This window comes from Castor canadensis, chromosome 14 (assembly GCF_047511655.1).
Source record: "Castor canadensis chromosome 14, mCasCan1.hap1v2, whole genome shotgun sequence".
In the NCBI taxonomy this organism is placed as follows: domain Eukaryota; kingdom Metazoa; phylum Chordata; class Mammalia; order Rodentia; family Castoridae; genus Castor; species Castor canadensis.
Window position 1 is genome coordinate 16,311,624 of NC_133399.1, and position 17,772 is coordinate 16,329,395.

Sequence of the window (17,772 nt, forward strand, 5' to 3'; positions counted from 1 at the left end):
CTAGTGGAGTGGCTCAAGTGGTAAAATGCCTAATTAGTAAGTGTAAGGCCCTGAGTTCAAATCCCAGAGAGAGAGAGACAGGGAGACAGAAAGAGAGGGAGAGAGAGAATGTTTTCAATCTGGTCAACCTGATTGTAGAACTCAAATGGAAAAATAAGGACTCAAGAAAAATTGTAGCCAGGCACCAGTAGCTCATGGCTGTAATCCTAGCTACTCAGGAGGCAGAGATCAGGAGGATAGCGGTTCGAAGCCAGCCCCAGGCAATTAATTCCGCGAGACCCTATCTCAAAAATACCTAACACAAAAAAGGGGCTGGTGGAATGGCTCAAGGTGTAGGCCCTGAGTTCAAATCCCAGTACCACAAAAAAAATTATAAAAAAAAAAGACAAATACAAAATATTAAATTCTGTTGGGACCATTTGGGTAAAAAGTAGATTCCTACCTTAGTACTTATAGCAACATAAATTTCAAAGAATTAAATAAAATATTAAATAAATACAATATTTAAAAAATAAACTCACTAGAGTAAAACAAAAGGAAGGTTTTACATTTTAATATTAGACTATGAAAGACTATTCTAAATATTAATTTAAATAAACAAAAACAGGAGCTATAAAACAATTAGCTAGGCACAATGGCTCACACCTGTCATCTTAGCTACATGGGAAGCATAAAGGGGAAGACCACAGTCCAGGCTGGCCTAGTCATAAATGTGAGACCCTGTTCAAAAAATAACTGAAGCAAAAGGACTTGGGGGCATTGGTCAAGTGGCACCTGCCTGGCAAGTGCAAGGCCCTGAGTTCAAACTCCAATACCTCAAAAAGGAAGGAAGGAGGGAAAGAAGGAAGGAAGGAAGGAAGGAAGAAACAATAGATGTGACTAAAAATAGATGAACCAAGCTGAACAATAAAGTCAAGGACAACTTGGAGAGGAATACTGCATGACAGAAAAAAAACTAATTTTTATCATAAGTAAACAGTTCTTGTAAATCAATAAGGAAAAAACCTAGATGATCTCAAGGTAGAAAAGACTAACGCAAACTGAGATGTCACAGAAAAAGAACTCTGCAAGCCTGATCAACAGATGAACACAGTGTTCAAAATCATCAGTGATGTTCATTAACATAGTACACCTATCAGACTGGCAAGAGTTTTAAAGTTCCTTAATGCCCACTCTTGGTGAAGATGCAAGGAATCAGGCGCTCCCAAATTCTGTGCATAGGTGGGGATTTTCCAAGAGCTATTAAATTGTAAATCTCAAATGGCCTTTGATTCAGCCATCTGAGCTTCATGTGGGAGAGGGAGGCCACTTGAGCCATTCAGCTTAATATGACCAGTCCACATTGAATTAAAATGTTTTAATATCACTTTATATTCATAAATATATACAAGCGTAACTAACTGGTATATAATTTAATTTTTTTTGTTGGGCTTTGCACCTGCAAAGCAGACTCTCTACCACTTGAGCCACACCTCCAGTCCATTTTGCTCTGGTTAGTTTGGAGATGGGGTCTTGAGAACTATTTCCCTGGGCTGGCCTCAAACTGCCATCCTCCCTATCTCAGTCTCCCAAGTAGCTAGGATTACAGGTGTGAGCCAGCAGGACCCAGCAAAATTTTTTAATTTAAAAAAAATTTAGAGGAGAAATCTAATTTACTCCTGTTTCATTGTGTGAAAAAGAAAAAAGAAACTCCTTCCTATGATTGATTTTACAATTCAAAGTTAATTTTCCAAAGCCTTATTAAAAACAAAAAAAACTACAGGGCAGTGGCAGAGCACTTGCCTAGCATCCACTAAGTCCTGGGTTCCATCCCCATCAACACACACACACACACACACACACACACACAGCAAAGACCAACGTTCTGATGTCAGTGTGGAGACCTCAGTATCTACTCCTGGTTGTACAAAGACTGAAAGAGAGAAAAGCAAGGGAATAGAGTATGAACAGAGAACATAAGCAGAGATTGAATACTTCCTGAAAGGACACAGGAAGTCACCAAAAGGCAGAGGGGAATTGGCACTCTTTGGTTACAAATTCATCATAACCCTTTCATATTGTTCAAATTTGTAACAAGCGCATACTTTTCTGAAGGTGGGGGAATCACAAAAACATTTCTCCAATTCACAGAACTGTGTTGTGCTAAACCTTCAAGTTGAGGGTGTTACCTCTGACATTTTTCTTCAATCCAACATGTCCTCTCTACCCCTCAGTCTAGCCAGGACTTTGTCCCTTGGACACACCAGGTCCCCAGCTCACCCGCTCCAGTCTATCCCTATAGCCACAGAGAGACATTTCTGATTTTTTTTTTGGTGGTACTGGGGTTTGAACTTAGTGCCTACACTTTGAGCCACTTCACTAGCCCTTTTTTGTGAAGGGTTTTTTTTTCAGATGGGATCTCTTGAACTATTAGCCTGGGCTGGCTTCCAACCGAGATCCTCCTGATCTCTGCCTCCTTAGTAGCTAGGATTACAGGTGTGAGCCACAAGCACCCAGCTTGATTTTTTTTTTTTTGCAGTGCTGGGGATGGAATCCAGGGTCTCACACATGCTAGGCAAGTGCATTACCACTGAGCTACAATCCCAGTCCCAACAAAGAGATATTTCTCACACCTAGATCTGACCTCTCCCTCCCCATGCTCACACTTCTCCCTCTATCTTGTTATGAATCTTTCTTTAAGAAAGCACTTGCTACTGGGTGCAGTAGACTACATCTGTAACCCCATCTACTTGGGAGGCAAAGGTTGGGCTGATTGCAGGTCAAGGCCAGCCAGGGCAAAAAGTTAGTGAGATCCCACAAACTGGGTGTGGTAGTTCCCATCTATAATCCCAGTTGCACAGAAGGCATAGGTAGGAGGATCACAATCCAAGGCAGGCCCAAGTAAAAAACAAAAGACCCTATCTGAAAAATAACCTAAAAAAGCAAAAAGGGCTGGGGACATGGCTCAAGTGGTAGAGCACCTGCCTAGAAAGTGGAAGGCCCTGAGTTCAAACCCCAATACCGCCAAAAAAAAGAAGAAGGAAAGAAAGAGCTTGCTGTCTAACCCAAGGAGTGTAGTTAGCTGCCAGTCTCCAGCTATAGAGTTTTCACTGCAGCACTCAAACCATATTTTCCCAGACAGCACCAGCTAATAACTAAGCATGGTTATCCACAAGTTTCTGACCATCTCTGCCCAATGTCTGGCTCTGTATGACAGCATCCCTGCCCACTTTTATCTTTCATCTAACATCAGTTTTCAAAGGACTTGAACTGTTACACCTTTGGTTAAAACCCAAAAGCTTAACATGGTTTCCTAAGCTTTGCAAACAGGGCTTCCATTACTAGCTCCAGCCTCACTGGAGCCTCTCTGTTCATAGTGTGCTTTTTTTTGTAGTGGTGGTGGCACTGGGGTTTGAACTCAGGGCCTTGTACTTGCTAGTCACTTAGGCCATGACCCCAGTCCCACACTGTGCATTTTGCAAGGATTCAGACAATATTACATCACCTGCCCTTAAACATACCAGGCTGTCTCATTCTTACTTTCATCCTGGCCTTTGTGTAGCTGTCTTCTTGACCTGAAATGCTCTTGTAACTCTCATTCACTGTTCCACTACCCATCCCTGCCTCCTTTTCCTTCTGCCCCAGCTTTGCCCAAGTAGGATTAAAATGAAATGGAAACTCATGCATGTGCTAAGCACCTATAATCCTAGCTACTCAGGAGGCAGAGATCAGGAGGATCGCGGTACAAAGCCAGCCCAGGCAAATAGTTCAAGAGACCCTATCTCAAAAAACTCTTCACAAAAAAAGAGCTAGTGGAGTGGCTCAAGGTGTAGGTCCTTAGTTCAAGCCCCAGTACCTCAAAAACAAAAAAGAAAGAAAGGAAAGAAGGAAGGAAGGAAGGAAGGAAGGAAGGAAGGAAGGAAGGAAGGAAGGAAGGAAGGAAGGAAGGAAAGAAAGAAAGAAAGAAAGAAAGAAAGAAAGAAAGAAAGAAAGAAAGAAAGAAAGAAAGAAAGAAAGAAAGAAAGAAAGAAAGAAAATAAGTCATGCATGATGGCACATGCCTGTAATCCTAGCTACTCTGAAGGCTGAGGCAGGAGGATTGCTTAAGCCTGGGAGTTCAGTACCTGTTTGGGAGATATACAGAGACACTGTTTCTAGTTAATTGATTAATTAACTTTGCAATGGAACCAGAATGGAAAAATGAGACCTGCTGAAACTATTCCAGGAATGAGAGGAAAGGAGTAAAGGAGAGTGATGGAGGGCATGACTCAACTTTTGTAAATGTCACAATATACCCCCAGCACAACAATAATGTGATAATTAAAACATAAAATGGAACCAGATATGAAGTTGGGAAAAGGGAGGTGGTGTGGATGTGTTTCCCAAATGAAGAGCTAGGTGATTTCTGCTTTCTGAGGTCTTTGTGAATCCTTGAATAGATTACAAGATGGGATTTAAAGGGAAAGGTAAAAATTAAGGAAACTGAAGTTTGGTTGGTTGGTTGGTTGGTTGGGGTGTGATGCAACTTTAAGCAGAAAGGAAAAGTAGAGGCTGGAGGTGTGGCTCAGTGGTACAGTGCTTGCTTAGCCTGCACAATGCCCTGAGTTCCATCCCCCAGCTCTGCAAAGAGGGGAGGATCGTTGATTTACTGAATCCTTGCGGGGCGGTTTCTGCTCTACTTATATTGTCCATTTCTCCAAGCAGCCCTATGGGGTAGAGAATCCTTCTAATTCACAAGTGAAAAAAGATTCAGAGGTCTGATGAGGTGGTTCAAGCACTAGAGTGTCTGCCTAGCAATGAGTTGAAACCCCAGTACCACCAAAAGAGAAGGGATGGAGGGGTAGAGGAGAGAGACAGGTGGGTAGCAGGCCCTCCCTCTGACCTTCACTCCTATTGCCACCCAGCAATAATGGAAGAATCAGGTAAAAACAGTTCCCCTTTCTCCACCTAGGAGCAGAGCCAACAAGAGGGACTAGGGAACAAGTCACATGGACCTGCACTCACCATTCGATCTCTTTAGGGTCCCGGTCCCTCAGGAGCTCCTGCACCTCCCGCCGACAGCGCTCCTGGTATTCTGGGTGCCTCGCTAGGTTGTACAGGACCCAGGAGAGACCACTGGCTGTGGTGTCATGGCCTGAGAGGCAACCAGATAGGTATGGGTTCCTGGGCTACTTCAGCACCACGGAGGATGGACAGCTCCCAGGCATTCAGGACCCCAGGCAGGATGGGGAAAAGGGAGGTAGAGCAGAATGAGGTGATCTGGAGCCCATGCACCACGTCCCTGGTGTGAGAGGCCTCTGCCGCATCTCTAGTTCCACACTGGGACTAGAGCCACACAGGGGATGTGGCTCAGTGGTAGAGTGACCCTCACCTCCAAACATGAAAGTGTCAGCCTCTGATCGTATGTCCTCATCTGACAATTCCTTCCCATTTTCATCCTGCAGCCAAAAAGCAAGACTTTCAAATCACACCCGGTCTAAGGGCACCTGAGCCTAACCTGAAACAAGGCTTTGAAGTCCCATTATGCAAACAGGATCCCTCCCTTATCATCTCCACAGCCTGCCCCACAGGTTTCCTGTCTGGTTTCCAGCCTCTTGTTTGAAGATTGCCTTCAACAGAGTCACCTCTAAAATTTATCTCCAACTTGTCCCTCCCTTCTTCAAACACTTTCTATGACTCCCCACTTCCTTCTGGATCAAGTCCAACCTCTTCTATTTGACATCAAACATCAAGATCCTGAATTCAGACCCCAGAGAAGCCCACCTTGGCCAGTAGGAGCACATCGATGAAGTCCAAAGTCTTAGACTTGGCCTTGGCCTTGAGGAACTCATCAACACCCTGACTAGTGAGGGTATGGCGCCGCTCCTGGATGATGGCATCTGTGAAGTCATGCACCAGCTTGCAGGCCTTACGGAAGCGCCACCCATCAGAAGTGAGGTGATACAGGAAGTTCATGTGCAGAAAGATCTGCTGGTACCGTTTCACTATGAGGGCACTGAGCTCCAAGATGGCAGCAATATATTCACTGGGATTCCTTCAGGGCCAGACCAGGGAAAAGAAGCAAATTCTTAGCACCCATGAGACCCTGGAGCAACTCCCAGCTAGGATCCAAGGACCACGTTCCATCCAGAAAAGCTGCCAAGACATCTCTCTTTTCCTCCCACACGCATGAACTGCCTCATGTCCCATACCCAGGAAGAGCTTGGCCTACATCCTCATCTCGCTTTCATTCACCCTCTGGTCTTGCCTGTTCTTCCTCGGTTTCTTGCAAATTAGACCCAATTACTCTACCAAGTTCAGATTTCCTTCTCTCCAAGTCTCCTTGCATCCTGTGTCTACCTGATAGTCTACTGAGTTGAACAGCCAAGCTCAGCTCTCACCTGATTCTTATCTGCTCCCTGGGGACCTCAATAAACTTCACCTGCTTTTTCTGACTTTTCAATGATCTAGTCACTGTCTACTCCTCTGTGGTTGTTAATCTTGATTGTCAACTCGGTTGTATGAGAGACAGCTAAGAGATTAGTAAAGTACACCTCTGGGTGTGTCTAAGAGGGGCATTTCCAGGGAGGATTAACTAAAGGGAGGGAGAACATCCACCATTGATCTTGGTAACAGCATGCCATAGGCTGGGGCCCAGGATAGACTAAAAGGGGAAGAAGGAAGAAGCCTGAAAGCTTCTCAGTCTCTGTCTCGCTCTCTGTTTCTCTGTCTCTGTCTCTCTGTTTCTCTCTCTCTCTCTCTCTCTCTCTCTCTCTCTCTCTCTCTCTTCCTCCATTCCTTCCTCCCTCTCTCCCCCTCTCTTCCTTCCTCCTCTTCCTCCTCTTCCTCCTCCCTCCTCTTCTCTCTCTCTCTCTCTCTCTCTCTCTCTCTCTCTCTCTTTCTCCTTGCTGGACACCAGGAGGTGAGCTGCTCTTCTCTAACATACCCTGCCTCCCTCCCTCCCAGCCATGATCGGCAGAAATTGCTGAAAACATAAACCAAAATAAATCTTTCCTCCCTTAAGATGTTTTGTCACAATGAAAAAATTCTGGCTAATACCCTCCAGCCTCATTTCTAAGGTGCCTCTTCACTGCCTGCCACACATACCCTGCTCTTCCATGTCCCCTTGCCTTTATCTAAATAATTCCCCCACCCTAGAATGACTAGCCACTCTTTCTCCCTTCTCTGTCATTCATTGTCAGTTCTAACACATTTATTCCAGACGGCCCCTGATTTGTGTGTACAGTCTTCTCTTCTCCTTTGGGTTCATAGCTCAGGTTCCCAGGACCTGGGCAGAAACTCACTCCTGACAGTTGCTGTCGAAGCTAAAGACACATTTCTGTAGACTGTCCAAGGTCATGAGGCTGATGTGCTCAAACATGTCCAGATGGGAATTGCCTTCTGACACCAGGCGCTGCCACTTGGCCTGGTCAGAAAAAGGGACAGAACTGGAGTTGAGCCTTGACTGTCTGAGCCCTTCCCCAACTCCACCACTAGAATGGACTCCCTGGAACCAGTTTCATAGTCCTCTGCCCTAGGCATCCAACCCCTGGTATAAGCAGTCTTGGCTGGAAATGGAAGCTGTTACTATAACAGATGAAGGTCCAAGGCTGGGAGTCAGGAGCTGTGAATTCAAGTCCATGTTGTGTGGGCTCTTAGCTCATTGCCCTCCCTAGATCTGAGATGTCAAGAGTTCAGCAACAGCAGGGTGCTGATGGCTCACGCTTGAAATTCTATCTATTCAGGAGGCAGATATCAGGAGGATCACTGTTTGAAGCCAAAATAATTTGAAGCAAAATAATTCATGAGATCCTATCTCAAAAAAAAAAAAACCCATCACTAAAAAGGGTAGGTGGAGTGGCTCAAGGTATAGGCCCTGAGTTCAAACCCCAGTAGTGCAAAAAAAAAAATTAGCAACAGTTAAGTTGACCTGCTTGGTGTCCAATAAAATCAGGTTTGAATGCCTCAATGCCTGCTCCACCACCCATGTTCACGTACTGCTCAGTAAACTTGGACAAGCTCCCTAACCTCTTGCCCTCAGACTCATCATCCCGAATGTGGCAGTCAACTAGCGGAGTGGCTCAAGCACTAAGAGCAAGAGCAAGATCTTGAGTTCAAACCCCAATACCACCACCACCAAATAAAAAGAAAGGTAAACAGAATGTTTACCTCTCTAGCTCGGAGAGGCATGAAATTACCTTACGGGATTGGCATGTTTCTTCTGCATATAGTAAGTGCTCTGTGTCAGTTATCAATATCATCCTCATTTGCATAGTGGTGGATGATTGCAGAAATAGCTCCATTTCTTCATCCCTCCTTTATTCTCAACACATTGTAACTTCTTCCATTAGGGGTGGAGACTGTTTTTCCCTCTCTTGAATCTCAGCTGAGCTGGGCACTTATAAATTGACAGTAAAAATAATGGTATGCTAGTTCTCTCTCTCTCTCTCTCTCTCTCTCTCTCTCTCTCTCACTGGGGTTTGAACTCAGGGCTTTGCACTTGCAAAACAGGAGCTCTAGTGCCTGAGCCACATCTCCAGTCCATTTTGCTCTGGTTATTTTGAAGATCGGGTCTGGAGAACTATTTGCCCAAGCTGGCCTCAAACCATGATCGCCCTGATCTCAACCTCTCAAAGTAGCTAGGATTACAGACGTTAGCCACTGGTGCTCAGCTTCTGCTTGCTTTCTTAGAACCTAGTCTCTGCCATGCTAGCAAGCCCAGACTACTCTCAGAGAGAGCTCATATATAATCTTCATTATTACTGTGTTGAGTTTCCAAGGCTTCTGTGAGGGAGACAAGAAACATCTGAGCACCTACTATGTGCCAGGTGAATGACTCCGTATCCTCTTGACTACCTTTTAAGCACAGATGATGATTCCCGTTTTGCAGATGAGAAAACTAAAGCTCAGAGAGGAAAAGCAATAGCCCTGAAGCCACCCAGTAGACCCAGGACTGCAGACAAGATATTGTTTGAAGCTACTCCCTGTTTTGCAAAGCTCCAGTGGGAACCAGGGTTCAAGGCACTCACATGCATGATGTTCACACTCTTGTTGAAAATCTTCACATAGGGCTTCAGGATGTTGAAGTGGAAGGCTGGTGTTAGCAAGCGACGATGACGGCTCCACTTGTCACCAGCACTCAGCAAGAGCCCATCCCCTGGTAGAGCAGCCATGGGCAGTAGGCAAGGGCAGCACCTTCCCCTGGCCCCTAAGACTGTCCCCAACCCCCTTTACCTGCAGGTACTCACCCAGCCAGGGTCTCAGGAAGCCATAGAGAGTCATTTCCTTGGGTGCAACTGTAGCTGAGATGAAGGAGAACCATCAGAGGCCATGGACTGGGATAGGGTATAGGGACTCCCAGCCAGAAGTCCACACTCCCCTTCCAAGTCCAGCATAGCAGGAGGGGAGCCAAGGACAGAGGAAGTAGGGAGGAGAGGGGAGTCCAAGGGTACCAGACCAGGCTATAGCAGCAGACAGAGCCAAGGCATAGCCTGACATAGCACAACATGCATCAACACACCTTGACATGACTCCTACATGATCCAACATGTCTGCCCTACCCAAGCATAGCCAAGCACTGTATGACACACAGGGACCTAGGTCACCCTGTCATCTTAGTGTTCCCTGACATCTCCTGTCACACCTTGGGACTCATATGTAGATAGATAGACAACACATGGACACAATAGGTGTCATCATGACCTATCATGGACACAATACACATGATCTTTCCTGACGTGGTCTGACATGAACCTGAGACAGTGCAACATGACTTAAGTGTACCCTACAGAGAAGCCCCAAAAGGATTTAAATATGATCCCGTTCGTGTTTTAGATATAACCCAGAATTGACCAAGAATCCACCATATCTTCCTCCACTCCATACTAAATGTTAAGTTTTTAGCATCAAGGGCTTCTCTAGCCTTAAAGAAACCAAAAGATATTACCTCCAACCCAGGTACTGAGCTCCATCCACCCAAAGAGCTGCCACCATCCCCTCCAGTCACTAGAGCAGCCCCACAGTCAGCCAGACACAGCTGACCCATCTGGGGTCTGGTGGATCTCCCCTCACAGAATTCTGAACATCCTCTCCCTCCCATGTCCCTTCTATCTAGGTGGCTGGGGCAGATAAGAGTGCACTGAACTAAAGAGAGGCCTTGACAGGCTACACAACCTTGAGAAGTGCCTCCCTGAGCCCGTTTCCTCACCAGGAACTGCCTAGCTCAAGAATGCTGCTAGGTGGACATCTGTGATGTCTGTCTTTCTGACACCCTTCCTCCTTTTTTAGGAGCCAGCAACTTGCACCTCTCCCAATCCCAACCCAGTAGTTGGGAGGGTGGACTGAGTCTCAGCAATCAAGTAATTAGATGGAGAACTAGTCCTGTCTCCCAAAGCAAGCAAACTTAAGGGCATCCCAGAACTCCTCTTTGAAGTACAATTTTCTTTGGGTGTTTAGTCATCTTTACCAATATGAGAGTAAAGCCATCACCAAGAGAAACAGAACTAGGAGATGAAGAGTCATGATGGCATTGAGGACCTGGATCTAGTTGTACCTGAAGACCTCCTGAAGGGAACTGGAGTCCCTTTTTTGCTTAGATCACACTGGGTTGAGTTTCTATCACTCAAAGCTAAAAGGGACTTTAGCGATCAGGGAGAACCAGGGACCCACCCAGAGCCTCTCATAAGGTTAGTGGCAAAGTCATGGTCTCTATTGGCTATTTCCCTTTCCCCTGCTCAGCCTGGCTTGCCCAGGGTGGGTGGGAAGGGATAGAAGAAGAAACAAGGGAAAAGTAAAGCATTGGGACCCTGGGAGAGATACCTGGGGCCTGAAGCAAGGGAGCAACGAACTTAGGGTGGACAAGGCGCAGGACGGGGTAGAGTGGCCCAACCCACCAGAGGTGGACATCACGGAAGTAGTGGCCCAGCTCCTCCACCAGTCGCATGCCTTCCTCGTTGCTCTGCGTCTGGAGAAGGAGGAGACAGAGCAGTCCTGGCAGGTGGAGGTTACCACCGCACCTCTCTGCCCACCACACACCCCTTTCCCCTTCTACATGGATTGCTCATCTGGGCCTCTTGCTGAGTCAACTTCTGTTGGTCCATGTCTGTCTCCTTCTGTATCTGTGTCTATCGATGTGCATCTCTCTCTGACCCCTCATTCTCTTCATCTTTCTGTTTCTTGCTCTAAATAGGTATATGAATGGATAGATGGATGGATGGATAGATAGACAGATAGGTAGATAGAATAAGATAGAGATGAATGTGCAGATTATCGGTAGATGAGTATGATAGATTATAGGTAGAGAGATAAAGATATATGAATATACAAGTGATTAATAGGTGTGATACATAATAGATAGAAATGGCAGATAAGATAGAGATGATAAGTTAATGACAGAGATAAGTCAGAGATAAGTGTATGTGTGTGTAATTGTGTACATATTTCTTTACTCCCTGTTTATCTGTCCTCTTTGTGTCTTTTTATCTCCCTCACTTGCCTCTGTCTCTGTGTCTCTCTCCCCAATATCTTACCATTCACCCCCACTCAGAGTGAACTCACAGCTAATTCCACTCCATCCAACTCTCTCCCATGTCCCCAGCCCCAGCACAGCTTCCAGCCAATAGCTTTCACCAGTTTCCTCTCCAGCTTTGCAGCAAACCAACTTGAAGGCATCCCCAACCTTAGTTCCCAGATCAGGAGAGATGAGAACTCAGAAGTCACTTCAAGAGGGAAGTGACTCCAACCCTGTTTTGGACCCCCCCAGGGTAAGGAGGTAACTGGGAAAGGAGATAAGAGAGAGGAGGAGTTAGGACCCAGAGAATTCCATTTGAAAAGATCAGGGGAAGGAGGAGCTGAGCTCTCCATGGGGAGCCTGGGGAAGACCAAGTGAGGGTGTCATCCTGGAACCAAGAAAAGAGGCTCCTGATAAGATGGGACAGTCAGCATACTAGGTCACTGCTGGGAGGTGGATGAGATGGGGCCAGGATTTAGGGACTTGAAAGTTACAGGTGATGGGGTGAAAAACAAGCAGGGAAAAGGAAGCAATAAATGAAAACGAGTCTTTGTCCACGGTGGGATGGTAGAGAAAGCAAATGGAAGGTTTGGTGCATAATTGGAGGTGGGTATGTGGGAATTTCCTGTCTGTATAGTGTTGTGACTTTCTCCAGCATCATTGTGGGAAAAACATGGGTGCTTGAGTTCATTCCAGGCAAAGGTTTTCCAAAAAAATCTATGAAGGAAAAACCCAACTGGCAAGAGACTTCAGACCATGAGTCATGATGAGAATCTGAGTTAGCTGTGGTCAAGGAAGAGGGATGGGAAAGAAGTTACTGAGCTGGACTGTACAGAGAATGGAAGTCCTGAGGGGATCTAAGATGGCAGGAGGTGAACAAGGACACTGGAAGGAGAGAGGGTGGTGGCAAAAGAATGCAACACTTGAATCAATGGACTTGGCATGTGGCATCAAGTTGAAAGTATGACAACAGGAAGCCAACACATCATGGAGCAAAGGCCTCTGGGAATGAAGCTAGGATGGTGAGTGAGGAGCCTCTCCCAGGAAGTGTAGCCATTACGGCACAAGCCAGGATACCCCCCCCCACTTCTGAAAATTGATCAGGCTGTGGGTGGAGCTCAGTGGTAGAGCACTTGCCTAGTATGCACGAGACACTGGGTTGGATTCCCAGCTCTGCAAAGAAAAAGATAGTGGTCACATTTTATGGAAATCGGGCAATGGGGTGACTGATACATCTTGAGGGTGGAGGGCAAGATAAGAAAACTGTCTGAGGAACTGGAGAACAGTGACACTGCCCACACCTCTGCATTGCCCCACAGTGCCCCTGTGAGTTGGGGGAGGGATTGCTGCTCATTCCTGCAGGGAAATGGCAGCCCAGAGAGATGCAGACCAACAGAGATGGGTCAGGCCAGGAGAAGACCCTGTGCAGTGCTCCCCTCCTCCGAAGGCCTCAAATCCAAGTGTAGAAACTATGAACTAGTGGGGGAGTTCACGCTCTGCGCAGCCCACCCTAAGAGCCCACCAATTAGGACAGGGATGCTCTAATGAGAGGAAGTCAGGCAGGAATGTGATCCCAACCAGACTTGGAAATGGGAAATAGAAAGGTTTTCGAGCAGGGGGTGGACAGAGAAGAGAAGGATGGATCTAGTAAGGGAAAGGGTATCTCCTTGGCTTCCCCCACTTCTCTGCTATCCTAAACCCCAGCTCAACCCCGGTCCCTGAAACCCACTCCCAACCCCCAGGGGAGCTACCCTGACACACCAACCTGCTCTGTTGTCACACCTACCATTCCTAGGTGACCCCAAAACCAGTTCCTTCTGGGGGGCTGAGGGAAACATCGAAGGCGGCCGCAGTTGTCATAGAAGGCGTAGGCCCGGGCCAGAATTCGGGCCAGGATCCAGGAGGCCCCAACCAGCAACAGGTACAACCATGGAGAGGCAGCCTCCAGCCCCAGGCCCAGCCAGGACAGGCTCAGCTGTGGCATCCTGCAAAGCAGATGGACAGAGGGTGAGTGCCTGAGACCCAAGAGAGGGACAGGTACTCCAGAGACACTGGTAGGGGACTGGGACTCTGAGTGCTGGGGGAGGAAGGACAGAAAATGGGAGGGAGACCAGAGCAATCAGGCGAAGATGAGTGAAGGTGGGGAAGAGAGAGAGAGAGAGAGTGAAAGGAGTCTAAAATGGTGTCTGAATCACAGGGGAGTTGCCAGGGACTGTTGCGCAGAAACCACCAGTCTATCGGGCCAGCTGGCTCCCTAGAGCCACTCTGGCCTTGAGCGATGCCCTTCCCATTCCAGGCCAGGCCCCTCCAGTCCCACCTCCCCCAGCCTGGCACCTTCCCCTAGGAGAAGCTCATCCCCCACAACCTCCTCTCCCTCCTCTGGGACTTCCTTGTCACTGGCTCCTGACCTGGAGGAGGATGTGGGAGGCCGGCCTAGGTTGGGCCAGCCAATCCCCAAGGGCTGGCAGCCTCCTCCCTGCCTGGGCAGGCAGCCAAGGCATTGGGCAAGAAGGGGGGGATCAGGGGCGGGGCTGGCACAGTGCAGAAAGGAATCTACTTGGGGTCACTGGCACAGGCAGGCAATGGATCCTCAGAATTCAGCACTTTCAGCTCCAATGAGAGGCAAAGGTTACTCTAAGCCCCCAAGTTTACAGCCACTCCTGCACTTCCAAGGCTAAGGGATGGCAAGTAAAAGCTTGAACTTGGGAGTTCTCGAGACAGGACAAGACTTGTTCCAAGATCCTCTCCAACTTGGACTGGACGTTCTTCATGTGCCATTCCTCCTGCCGACTTAGGAGGCTCTGAGATGCGAGCCTTTGCCCACCAGCTGCTCAGCCTGGCAAGGGTTCAAGTCCTGCTTCCACGCAGCCCAAGGACTGGGCTGAGACCTTAGTTGCTGAAGGACTGGAAGTATGGCTCAAGTAGTAGAGCCTGCCTAGCACAAGGCCCAGAGTTCAAACTCCAGTATCAAGAAAAAGAGAGAGAGAGAGAGAGAGAGAGAGAGAGAGAGAGAGAGAGATAAAGAATCCAGCCATGCTGAAATTATCTGGGTTAGATTCTGGAGATAGAGCCCAGTTGCAAAGACACACCTGGAGGCAGGGTCAGACTCAAGTCAGAGGTCAGATGACTGATGGGAAGCATGGGGGAAGGAGAAGGCTAAGTAGACCCATGAGCAGAGGGGTCCAGGTGGGAAGAACAGAGCCAGGTGACCCAAAGAGGAGTCTTTGTTATGCCCATGGGCAACACCAGCCCTCTCTGGGCTCAGTCTTCCCTTCTGAGAAATGGGTTATTGTCCTTAAAAGGTGGGGGCACATTTTGTCCAGAAACTATCCTGAATTCCCCAGTATGGTGGTCTTGGGCGCCTCTGTAGTCTCCTCATGGTCAGGCTCCCAAACTGGGGTGAATTTGAAGGATGGACCTGACAAGTGAAAGAACTGGAGTGGAGATTCTCCCTCCAAATGATAAAATGTTGGGGAGGAGATACCCAATATTTCTTCAAGTCTTAACTGATCCAACTTCTGGTCCTAGACGACCTTGGAACCCTCAGCAACTTGTGTGCACTGCCTCCAGATTCTCCTCCTTCCCTGCTGGGGCAGATCTACCTGCTGGTCCATCCAGACAGTGACCAGCCACAGTTCCCTAAAGAAGGGACCACCTGCTTATCCCCCCTCACCATCCCTTCCCTGGTCTTCCCAGGCAGGCCAGCATGAGTGCCTTGCAGTGCCTGCAGCAGCTCAAGTTGGAGGCTAGTGCGGACAGAATCAAGGTCTCTCAAGCATTTGAAACACAGAATGCCCCTGGGATGAAGTCCTGCTGGCTGGTGTTCCCCTCAATCAGAAGAAACTGGTTCTGGAAAACCAGATCCTTGTCCTTTACTTTGAAGACTGTAGGGGAAAAGTTCCTTGAGGAGTGCCACCTCCATGTCTCAAGAAAACACTTCTCTCCAGGCATGGTGGCTCAAGCTTGCAATCTTAGCTGCTCAGGAAGTGGAGATCTGGAGAATCATGGTTCGAGGCCAGCCTAGGCAAAAAAGTTCTCAAGACCCCATTTCAACCAATAAAAATCTGGGCATGATGGTGCACCCCTGTCATCCCAGCTGCTAGGGAAGAGTAAAATAGGAGAATTGCACTCCCAGGCTGGCCCCAGACAGAAAGGGAGACCCTATCACAAAAATAACCAAGGCAAAAAGGGCTGGGGGCATGGCTCAAGTGGTAGAGCACCTGCCTAGCAAGTGTGAGGCCCTGAGTTCAAACCTCAGTACCACCAAAAAAATTTTTTTGAGGAAGAGCTATGGCAGAGCATGAGAAGTATCTATAGTTAAACAATGCTGGTCAGAGTTTGGACTGGTTGATCATTATCTGGTCAAGATAAGCAAATCATTGTTGGCTGGCATGGGCTCTGTCCTCAGGAGGCTCTGTTCTTCCTTTCCTTGGGGGCAGTTTTCTCCTCCCTTGTCACAAAGATGCTACTGACTATTCTTATCTTTCCTGGATTCCAAGCTGGCTCTGAAGTGAATAGCTCAGAGCAAAGACAGATACAAAATGGAAGCAGGGACGCCAACCAAGCTTTTCTCCTGCTTTAGTTAATTTTGCAGGCCACATAAGGAGTCAATTTTTTTTTTTTTGAGCACAAGAAGTTTCTGGTACCTGTTAGTAGCTGACCAGTTCCATCTGGGGAGAAGCAGAAGGGAGGAGAAAACGGTGATGTAATAATTTGCTTCAGCCACACAGCAAAGTAATTAAACATGATGACACAAGTGAAATTGAGTCCTAGCACATAGTAGGTGCTCATTAAATACTTAGGGGAAAAATAACTTTTTTGGTGGTGCTAAGGTTTGAACTTAGGGCCTCATGATTGCTAGGTAGGTGCTCTATCACTTGAGCCACTCCACCAGCCTGAAAAATAACTTGTAGTCATGGGGTGGCTACTCAAATTGGGGACCTTGGACTGGCAGCACTAGCATTATCAATAGCACCTTGAAAATGCAGAAACTCAGAACCTCAGCCAGACCCTCAGAGGTGATGGCTATAAATTCTTTGTCAGTGTCCCCAACAAGAGGAGGAGTTATGGGCTGGGTGTGGTAGCTCATGCCTGTAATCCCAGCTACTCAGGAGGTGATCTTCTCCTTGAATATGGAGTGACCTAGGACTACTGAATTAACAGTACACAGCAGAGATGATGGCATGCCACCTTTGTTGTGAGAAAATCAGAGTGCTGGAAAGTGACAGAGGGACTTAGTAAGGTTGGAGGAATTCCCTAACAAATGACGTTTGAGCAAAAACCTGAATAAGATGGAGAAGTGAGTTGTGTATAAGAACCACTTTCTGAAGCCATGCCTGGAACACCCAGACCTAGCACAGGACTGGAGGACACACACATGTTCGTTCTCACTTCCGTCTTCAAATGTACTTAGAAAACCAAGCCCTGAAGGAGGCCAGGAAAGCAGGAGCCAGCAGCACTGGAGCCCCTGGTGGTGAAGAAATCTACCTCACAGGTTTCATTCAATGTGCTCTAGAATGAGCTACCCCCTCCCAAGCCTCTGAGGTCATTTTTTCAAGGGCAGAAAGTCAAGAGAGACTTTAGAAATGTTCAAATGATATACAACAGCTAGGAGCCATCTCTGGGACCTGGATTTTTTTTTTTTTTGGCAGTACTGGGGTTTGAACTCAGGGCCTACACTTGAGCCACTCCACCAGCCCTTTTTTGTGTTGGGTAGATAGGATCTCACAAACTATTTGCCTGGGCTGGCTTCTAACTGAAATCCTCTTAATCTCTGCTTCCTGATTAGCTAATATTATAGGTGTAAGCCACCAGCTCCTGGAAAATTATGGTCACTATTTTTTTTCTTTTGTGGCACTGAGGTTTGAACTCAGGGCCTCACACTTGCTAGGTGGGCACTCTTACCACTTGAGCCACTCCACCAACCCCTCCTCCTTTATGCTTCTCTCTCTCTCTCTCTCTCTCTCTCTTTCTCTCTCTCCCTTTCCCTCCCTCCTTTTTTTTTGTTGGTACTGGGGTTTGAACTCAGGGCCTTCACCTTGAGCCACTCTACCAGCCCTTTTTTGTGATGAGGTTTTCTGAGATAGCTCTCGAAAACTATTTGCCCTGGCTGGTATCGAACTGTGATCCCGAGATCCTCCTGATCTCTGCCTCCTAAGTAGCTAAGGTTACAGGCATGAGCCACTGGCACCTGGCTCTCCCTCCCTCCTTTCTTTCTCCTTTCTTTTTCTCTCTCTGTATGTTAGATGACAATTACTTACAAAATGCTTGACCACCATCCAGCATCCCAAGCCACAGAAGGGAGA

The 17,772-nt window shown here is 47.4% G+C and overlaps 1 protein-coding gene across 7 annotated transcripts in view; it reads right to left on the bottom strand.

Annotated features, from left to right (window-relative positions):
- The window catches only part of LOC109687418 (cytochrome P450 4F6-like), a 28,094-nt gene that overhangs the window by 7,815 nt on the left and 2,507 nt on the right, over positions 1-17,772 (bottom strand). For 3 of the 7 annotated variants that reach the window (XM_074053866.1, XM_074053861.1, XM_074053862.1), the window contains 8 exons: positions 13,254-13,452; positions 10,777-10,921; positions 9,207-9,260; positions 8,988-9,115; positions 7,263-7,384; positions 5,743-6,013; positions 5,351-5,417; positions 4,984-5,113 (listed from right to left, as the gene is read on the bottom strand). In XM_074053866.1, coding sequence (XP_073909967.1) covers positions 4,984-5,113; positions 5,351-5,417; positions 5,743-6,013; positions 7,263-7,384; positions 8,988-9,115; positions 9,207-9,260; positions 10,777-10,921; positions 13,254-13,451 — 1,115 coding nt within the window. In that variant the 5' untranslated portion in view covers position 13,452. The other 4 variants (XM_074053864.1, XM_074053863.1, XM_074053865.1 and 1 more) reach the window with 4 other exon arrangements.